The 9,835-nt window shown below is 32.8% G+C and overlaps 1 protein-coding gene across 1 annotated transcript; it reads right to left on the bottom strand.

Annotated features, from left to right (window-relative positions):
- Positions 1 to 6,270: 6,270 nt before the first annotated feature.
- LOC146932420 (alpha/beta-Hydrolases superfamily protein) lies at positions 6,271 to 8,046 on the bottom strand. The gene has a single exon (XM_085704077.1). It carries the CDS (start codon positions 8,013 to 8,015, stop codon positions 7,038 to 7,040), a length of 978 nt encoding a protein of 325 aa, XP_085560203.1. The 5' UTR covers positions 8,016 to 8,046; the 3' UTR covers positions 6,271 to 7,037.
- Positions 8,047 to 9,835: the final 1,789 nt, after the last annotated feature.

Here is a 9,835-nt window from a genome sequence, read left to right as displayed (position 1 = left end):
GGGCTTTTTCGACCTTTTTGGTTGTTTGAAGCATGGAGGGCCTCCTTGTATTGTGTAGGCTTCGGGAGCTCATGTCGTTTAAGTGTCATATCCAAATTGATAAAAATAAAATATCATAAATCAATTTAAAAATTTGAAAGTCGCACAAAAATATATATGATTAATGATATTTATACAACCATTGATAATAATAATAATTTTGGTCTCAAGTTCGATTCTCTACGGTATTAATAAAGAGAAAAAAAAAAAAGATTAATGATAAGAACATCGTGTAAGTATACGAGAGATTTGTCCAAAAATAGTCAAAAATTAATTGTACAAATATCATTTCTCTAACAACTTTTGGACAATCTTCTCTCTCATACTCACACTATGTTGTTTTCATTTCTCTTCTTTTTTCCCTCTCCATTGTTTTTGACCTATAAAAAATGAGAAAAACAAGATTGTCATCAAAGTTGTCTTTAAATGGATGTACATATATCACTACTTGTTCTCAATATATATTATTGTATGTATTTTGATGTTTTTTTTTAAAACAAATTTTTTTATTAAACACTCAGATCCCTGCTCAAGACGAACAGAGATCGGTGAAACTGAGCATACAAACAAAAGGCGTCGTATATAGGCGGAACACCCGAAATAAACACCCTAAAAACATCCTTGAGGACAACACCCGCCTAAATTCACGCCTCAACCTAAAAACAGACTCATTCACGGGAACAACCATTGTAAAAACGATATCCCACACTGCTCATCATCACTACTCACCCCCAAAGGAAAAAACTCCCCTCAAAACTGAACTCCCAACCTGAACACCAAAGTTGAGCCACCTCCGGAAAAAAAACTCTTATCCAAAAGATCATTCAGCTTCCACCACCTATCGACCTTCGATATACCGAAAGAAAACATAAAAAGCCCAAAACCAAACTTGATCCAAAGAACTGACTCCCGATCTCGAATCAAAAGTGATCGGCCCACCAGACTTTAGGACCAAATCAGAAGGGCACCCCTCACCACGGTACACCAGACAAACACCAAATCACGTCAAACAAAATAGCAGCTAGACACCGACTCCCGATCTCGAAGCAAAATTAACCGGCCCACCGCTAACTAGCACACGAAAAGTATGACGAAACGACTTGGTATACGGTAGTGTAAACAACAAACAGATCAGAAGAAAAGAATCATTTCAACGGGACCCGCTTCCTCCAAACACCCTAAACACCTTAATAACTCCAAAAGCACAATCAAGAGCTAGTGACGACGACCAAGGACCCGAGTAACAAAAGTAGCCTCCAAAAGAAATCATCCCCACTAAACACCCTCCTCCTCACCTAAACAACGCTAGATGTCTTTTATTGAAAATAATTTCGATTGGATAAAATTTTGCTTTAAATTTTTAAAATGAAATCAAATCAAAGTATATCTATGAAGCCTGGTGACTCCAAGATGGAGACATACCTGTATCGGATACGTATCAGATACCGATACTTCACGGATACCCGCAGATATGTACACACAATGATACATAAGAAATAAAATAATTTATCTGATACTTATAAGATACTTCACAGATACTCAAAGATACTTATAAGATACTTCAAAGATACATATCGTAGAAAATATGAAGGGTAAGAAAGTGAGACAATGTTGTGAAAATTCATTGAAAATATATATAATTCAATTTTAGATATGAATTAGTAGAATTGTTTCTCGATAAAACACTTTACTTGTGGATGAAGTTAACGATAGATAGGAGATTCAATTAATCAACATTATACAAAATTTGTGTTGAGTTTTTTTAATGATATTTCTATTGATATCCCAACATATGAATGAAAATAAAATATGATTTATAAAAAAAACTCTACATTTTTTTTTTATTTTGACCACATGTATTATTTTTTTAAAATTGTGACTTTTATAATATCATAATAACGATGGGTAATCAATGTTGGTTTTCTTAAAGTATTTTACATGCAAATAAGTTTTAGTATAAAAAATATGTTAAATTATCATAGCCGTAGCGTATCATAAATTTTAAAAATCTCACGTTTTTACGTACCTGTATCGTATCGTATTCGCTCCCGTATCACGTATTCAGCTTCGTAGAAGTACATGCATAAATTTTATTTGCTTTTATTTGTAGAAGATTATTTGGATTCAACCGTGATTAAATTTCTTAAGGAGATTGCTATTATTTGGAAGGGTAGTGGCATTATATTTTTAAAATAAATAAAAGTTAACATAAGTTATTATCCGAAGCACATCCGAAGGTTAATATTCATTCGTTGTTTTTCGTGGATTGACTTATCGCACTAAAAAGCTTTTCCCATTTCTTAAGGAGTCATCAAATCGAACTGGATTGCATGTAAATTTATCTTTGAATTCAATTAATTTTTTGTTTCAAAATCAATCATAATTACACCGCAAACATCCTTACAAAATACAATAATTGGATGGAGCCTATGAACTTTGTCTTTGGCCCCTGACCATGAGAATGAACACATGGTATCCAAACTCTTTACCACTCCGCTTCTTAAATCTCCCACCCCATCTATTAATCCATCTTTATATCCCACATAGGAAGACTATTTTACATTGAATGAATGTGTTGTACAAATTATTTTACTTTTATTTTTGAAACTCATGGTTTAATTTATTTATGGGTTATGCTAACAAGATTTTTAAGAGCATTGTTTAAAGAAAACTGTTGATATTTAAATAATCAAAATGTGACATTTTTAAGAGCATTGTTGATAAAAAGAAATTATACTATAGGGTTTTTAGCTCTTTTTTAAAATCATTTTAAAGTAAAATTAGCAAGTTTTATTTTATTTTTAGTAGCAAACTTGTAAATGATTTGAGAGAAAGTTATGAAAGGACAAAAATGAGAAAATGACTTTGAAACCATGGAAATTTTGGTGAAAACAAATGCAACTCGCATCACACCAAGACAACCTCTCATCACGAGATGACTGTTGCAGAAATAAAGGAAAGACACTCTCTAATGACCAAGACAAAGACAGAAACGTGAAAGAAAAACAATTGAAAAACATGAAGAAAAAAACGATTGAGAGAATCCATTCTCATTTTCTATACAAACACATCACTTCTTTAAATTTCTTAAAAAAATGTCTTAATTGTTAGCATTTTACTTTGTTTATTTTCTGTATGTATAGTCAATTTGAGAAAAAACACGAAAGTAGTAGCTGAAAATTGACAAGATATGATAAATTTGCATTATTTGGTGAATAGTACTGGTATTTTTTTGTAAACACTAGCATTTATGGAAATAGAAAATGTCACTGAGGTGTCAATCTAGTGTCACTTCACTTGATTACACCAAAAGAGTGAATAAGTCAGAAATTAGAATAGCTTAACTTGACCTCACGCAGCACAAGTTATTTTGTCAGATTTAGACTCCACCTGACGAACATCACTGTGTATATATGTTTTCATTTTTGTTCTGTCAGAAAAAGAATATTTTTTGCAGTTATTCTACTACCTTTCAATTTTACTATATTTTTCAATTATCTTGGTGAATTCATTCCCAAACTGTTGTCCATTCTGTTCTGATGTGGTCAAGTGCAACAATGTCAATTGCTGCAATAGTTAAAGGTCTTGATACTCTTCCTGAGATTTGTAAAGTTATATATCCCTTGAAATCAGGAGGGAATTTCTAGATTTACCATGCCATGAAATTTGAAGAGAGATACATACACTAAACAAAATGTAAAATACAATAGTTAATCTAACCTTAAGAACATGGCAGGCTGCCACCATGTTTAATCCAAAACATGGTAGGTACCCTTCAAAAACATAATCATATATAAACGATCACAAAAAATCAGCTTTAAAGAATCAGAATTTAGGCCTAACTCATCACAAAAAAATCTTATAAGGACTAATTTGACTACCCCGTTAGTTAATGTGGGATCTTCAATATCCTTTCATACTTTAGACTGAACTTTTCTTGAGTGAAGTTTGTTAGATTGAGTATTTTTTGGTGCGATTTAATCCAATATCAAATATATGACAGGCTTATAATTTGCATCTAACTCAACTTCAATAGCCAGCTTAAGTGGTAAGCATTGCACAAGTCCTCAGTCCCTATCCCTTGTTTGCTAGTCAATGCTGCTACTGAAAACTTCATTGCACTGCACGACATTTAGAAATTAGTTTATCAATGCTAGAAAATCTGTTTTCTTGCAGCTAAAGTAGTGAAAGATGGTTGCATCTGCAATTGGGAAGCATGGTACTGGTGTAGTGGTGATAGCTTGCCTTGCAAGACATGGCATGGGTTATAAGATTTGTTCATGATGTGGTTTTATTAGGCATACATATTTACAGAATACAGTGAGTTTTAATTTTAGATTGGTGAATTTTTCAACGGGGGGAGGTTCATTGTAAGTTTACTTTATGGTGACAGCAGAAGAAACAACACTTTTCTAACAACGGATGATTTAATGTAGTACCATGGCTTCTATTTTCGCTTGATACATATGATTTTGTAGTCTAATTTAAACTCACATGAACACCGTTGGAGCTGCACACGTGAGGGTTGGATAGGCCGCCTGTGGTCGTATATTTAGAAATGGAATGGTGTTTGGTTGTCTGATTTCTCTAAATATCTTGGCAACACGACGCGTATATAGCAAAGTTTGGGGGCTGTATATATGAAGGGCTTTGTTTGGCTCGAAGATTGGGTGTCACCAGATTGGAAGTTCAAGTTGATTTGGCAGCAATTGTTAATGGAGTTATGAAAGAAGGCATGGGTTGTACTACGACTTGGAACATCATGAGGAAGATTAAAGACAACATGAAACTGGATTGGGAGGTCCCGGATCTCTCATGTTTATCGTGAAGCTAACATGTGTAGATGTTTTGGCAAACATGAAATGTAATTCTAAAATTAACATGATGGATTACCAGGAACCTACGTCGGAGGTGTTGCAGGTTTTTTTTTGGTGATTTTAGGGGTCCTTTTAGAAGTTTTGCATAAAATTCAACAAAAAAAAAGGAGTACTGCAGAACTTGAGTCTAATATTAAAATTCAGTTCTGCATTTAACTACAAAAAGAAAAACTTTCCCAAAACTTTTCAGAGTTTGCTGTTAACATTCATCAAGTTTGAAAAAATCAATATGATTAGAATATCAATAGTAAGAAGATTATATTGATAAATGGAAGGACAAGAAATAGAATCAATTGCTGAACCTGCACTTCATGACAACTACTGGAAACACTAACACTATGGAAATGTATCTTCAGTACCTAAAATATTTTACACAACCTTCCAAGTTGTTAATTTTTTTTTTTTTTTATCAAGTAGCATATTGACCGAAAATTCACCGTAATAAATGGGGAATCTAAGGTTGAAATGCTAGCGCCTATCACGGGACTAAAATTCAATTATCTATTAGATTTTAAACAGAACACATACAAATGATACAATTGATACCCAAAATAGGACCACAGCATTCCCAGAAGTAGGAAGCTTGCCTGGGTGAAAGCAGTAGAGTTGGCTGGTTGTGAATGGATTCATGGTGATGTTATGGATGGTCGCTTTGTTCAAGATATTACAAAAGGACCTCTTCTGGTTGATGCGTTGTGCCACTTAGCTTCGTGAAAAAATGCACAACTGGAAAAACAAATGTATTCTTTTTTATCCCAACCAAGATCTCAATCTACTATTGATTTTACTGTGTCTGAACCTGACAGACGTTCATGGTAAGCAGACTCATTAGGCATGGCTTGCTATCACCACCAGCAATTGCTTCTCTAGTTGTGTTGTATTGCCTTTTGACATTATGTGAGGTTGAAAGAAAACCAGCTACAATTTTTCCCTGTTCTTCCTCGAAACATCCTAAGCTCTAAGACAAGCAATAGAACCTCTGATATTGTCCTCGTCAGGATTCAAATGTAGTGTCTATAATGACCAATATTCTTTAAATTCTCATCTACCCTTTTGAGATATGAGATAACTGGTCCATTGAGACAATTTAAGACCTGTTAATTAACCATTTAAGACACGAGGAAAAAAAACCTGCATCTTCTCAGTGGTCCATTTGCTTTTCAAATAATTTCCCATCGATTAAATTAACACTATCATCCAAGACTCAAATAGAGATAATGAAAAATTGTGGCAAGTATCGGTGCAAGCAATGCATCTTTGTGGTCATTAAACCACACATTCTGCAAAGAATGATCCCCTTGTTAAATGCTATAACACGCATTTGAGAGAGAGAGAAAAGGAATGAAAGAGTTGATTAACAAAGTATAAAGCTTATCACTTTTCATTAGAGAAGATAAGGGAAAGTAACTAAAAGCTAGAAAATAGGAAAACACTCTAACTGGCTAAAAGTATTCAGATTACTCTATAAATGTACAAAAAACTCAAGTAAACTAATTAAAACTAAATTAAGGGTATCTAACAATCCTCTGGCTTCATGTCCTTCAAGACCATACGGTGCAGTAGCTTATTCAATGAATCCCTTGACAATCCTCTGATGCTACTAAGCTATGAACATCATAAATCTCATCACAGCCAGTGTAATTAGCAATTCCAACCTGCTCATACATATGTTTGTATTTATATTTATATTTATTTTTTTTCCTCCCTACATAAAATCTACAAAGAAAAATATAAATATCAACTTTTTAAGTGAATTTTCAAGATGTATTCAGCTCAAACTACATATTTTTGTCTTAGATGAGACAATTAGTAAGACCAGCATCTGATTCTGCTAGGTCATCAACACAGAACATATCCATTTCCCACATTATCTAAACAGGAACCACTCACCCAAAACACAGAACATACCCTTTTTGTCCCAATCCATAAACTTAAATATTCACACCAATATGGTACAAAACAACATATCATGTCTTTCCAAGAATAATATTTTTGATAAACAACAACTGTGTATACTATACAGACCATAAATTAATCCTTATTGAGGAATTTCATCAAATGCATCAATCAAGAACAAATAACAAGACAGCCATGTTAATCTACAACCACACCAACGATTCTTCAATTGCATCTAGCATTCAACCACTGCAAAATATCATTCCTAACAATTTCAACATTCTCATCAGTTTCACCAAAAAGCAAAGAATGCATCATCCCATCAAACACCTTAATACTCTTATCTTCACTCCTAGCTTCTTCATACAATTCCCTACTAACCTCAGGATCAGTAACAACATCAGCACTACCATGCAACACAATAAAAGGTAGTTCAACATCACAAAGCTTCCTACTCAAAATATCAGTAACCCTCAAAAGCTCAACCACAGTCCCTAACCTAGGTTTCCCTCTATACCTCAAAGGATTCATTTGAGCAATAACCTTCTTATGATCAACTTTCACAGACTTATACAAAAGATCAGGTGTAGGAACAATAGGCAAAGTTGGAAAGAATTTAGCTAAAAAAGTTAAAATCTGAGGAATTGGCCATTTGGGTCTAACCTTATCAGAGATTTTACACATAGGTGCTACCAAAATAGCACCTTGAAACCCTTTTGGATCAGCAAAATGAATCAAAAGACAAATAGCACCACCCATTGATTCACCATATAAAAAACAAGGCAACCCAACAAAGTTTGAATCTTTCTTAACAGAATTAAAGAAAGAGAGACAATCTTGTACAACAAGGTCAACGCTAGGAACAAAAGCTTTTAAACCTTGAGAATGACCATGTCCTTGAAGATCAAGAGAGAAACAAGCGAAACCCATTTGAGCAAGGAAGATTGGAGTGGATTGGAAGGTCCATGAGATGTCGTTGCCATAGCCATGGATCATGAAGATGAGAGCACGTGGTGGGGTGGTAGGGTTTGGAAGCCATGATCTTGTGAAGAGGGTTAGGTTTCTTGGTGTTGTGAAGGTTGATTTTGTGGATATGATTTTGTGTTGTTTGTAGTATTCAGATTCTGGGGTGTAGCCCCAGTAGTAAGGGTATGAAGAAGATTGAAGAAGCTTTTGGTGTTGTTTTTCTCCTTCTTCTTCCATTGATAATAACGAATTTGTGCAATTTGAAAATGAAAATGCCACTGTGCTTCACTCAGTTCTTATCATTTTACAACGTGCTATGGGGTTACTTTTCGCACCCCACTTTTCTAAACTACACAAGTATACGTTAATTTAAGTCTTTAAGAGTGGTTACCACGTAATTAATTACACAAGTATACATTAATTTACAAGTAATTACCACGTGCTTTTTGTCTTTGAATTTTATTGAAGATGATAAAGACTAAATAGTAAATACAACTTTTTTTTTGAAGTAACTTGAATATCTTATGCATGCAACTACAAAGATTAATGATTCAAATAAGATAAAATCACAATAAGTGATAAAAATTCTCCTTCAAAATATAACAATGTGACGCTAACATTATTGGATTCGAACCGATAATTTCTCCGAGTCCCTAAACAATAATTTGTTATCGATTATAAAATAGTAATTTTGATATTTAATTTTTGAAATAAGTTAAAAGTTATTTTGTGTTTTTTTTTTTTTGGGGTGCTATTTTTTGTTATTTACCTAAATGACAATCATTTAAAAAAAATTGTAAAAAATGATTTTATAGAAAAACTACTCAAAAAAGAACTTCTCATTTGAAGTACTTTAAAAAAAAATTTCTTTTCGAATTGTTTTTTTAAGAAGCTGTAACGAACAAATATAAACATCTAAAAGTGATTATTTTACTTTAAAAAGCTGATTTTCTTCTCAATTTTTTTGGGTAATAATGGGGTGTGAGGTAAATTGTTCTTCCATGGTAAATTGTTTGGGCGTCACTTTGATCGAATCAAGAAAATTGATGTTCCCAATCAAAGGTTGCTATGAAACATCATGAAATTACTAATGTAACTCAATCGACAGTTAAATGTCGATGAATTTTAACCAACGGTAGTTAAATGTCGATGAAATTTAAGGTTAAATTTGTTATTTTATGGTGTTTCTTAGCATTGAGTGAAGTGTGAAAAGCAATTTTCTCGAATCAATTGTTAGGTCCATGCTATCATAATGAGACGATGGTCCAGTGGTCCAATTGAATAAGAAAAGGTTAGCGAGTTGTTTTTCACACCGCAGTTTGCTAAATAAACTCTCTCATTTTATATTTAATATTTTTGTCCAAAATATTATCCCATTTTGAAACACCATTCTTTTGCACGGTTTTTCCAGTTTCTAGAATATGAATTCTGAATTATGCAGTAAATAAAAAAAAATTAGAATTTAAATTTTGAAATTATGCAATAGTTTGTCCGGGCAACTAAATTTCGAAACTTTATCGTAAATACCTGTAATATTTATATATTGAATAATTTAAAACGCTGTATAATATGTGACATTTTTTTCCTTAGAAAAATACGAGACATGCATTATTATATACAGGGGCCGGAGTTCGAACTCTGGACACCCCACTTATCTACTAACAATATATAAAAATCAAAGTACAGCAATCTACTAACACAATATATAAAAATCAAAGTACAGCAAAATATTATAATCGTCCTTATTAAAACTCATGATCTACTTAATTTTATGTGCATAATGGTCATTTTGCAAAATTTAATTTATTTCTTTTTTAAAAAATTAATTACGGATAATGCTCATCACAAGTGTAATCAATTTCTACGGATAACTATGAAACTAATTTATTTGTTTTTTAAATTAATTACGTATAATGGTTATATCTACTAACATCTATCTACTAATCTACTAACAATATATCTATTAACAACATATGTTGAAGAGTTGAACTCTTTTCTATCTTATGGTGAATTTCAAAATGTTGTTGTTGTGATTATGTTAGCAAAAATTATGTTGT

The sequence above is a fragment of the Medicago sativa genome, chromosome 4 (assembly GCF_051527215.1).
Source record: "Medicago sativa cultivar Bolivia chromosome 4, Bolivia_mono, whole genome shotgun sequence".
NCBI lineage: Eukaryota > Viridiplantae > Streptophyta > Magnoliopsida > Fabales > Fabaceae > Medicago > Medicago sativa.
The sequence above is the reverse complement of the archived record's forward strand: the minus strand, read 5'-3'. Positions and strand labels throughout refer to the sequence as shown.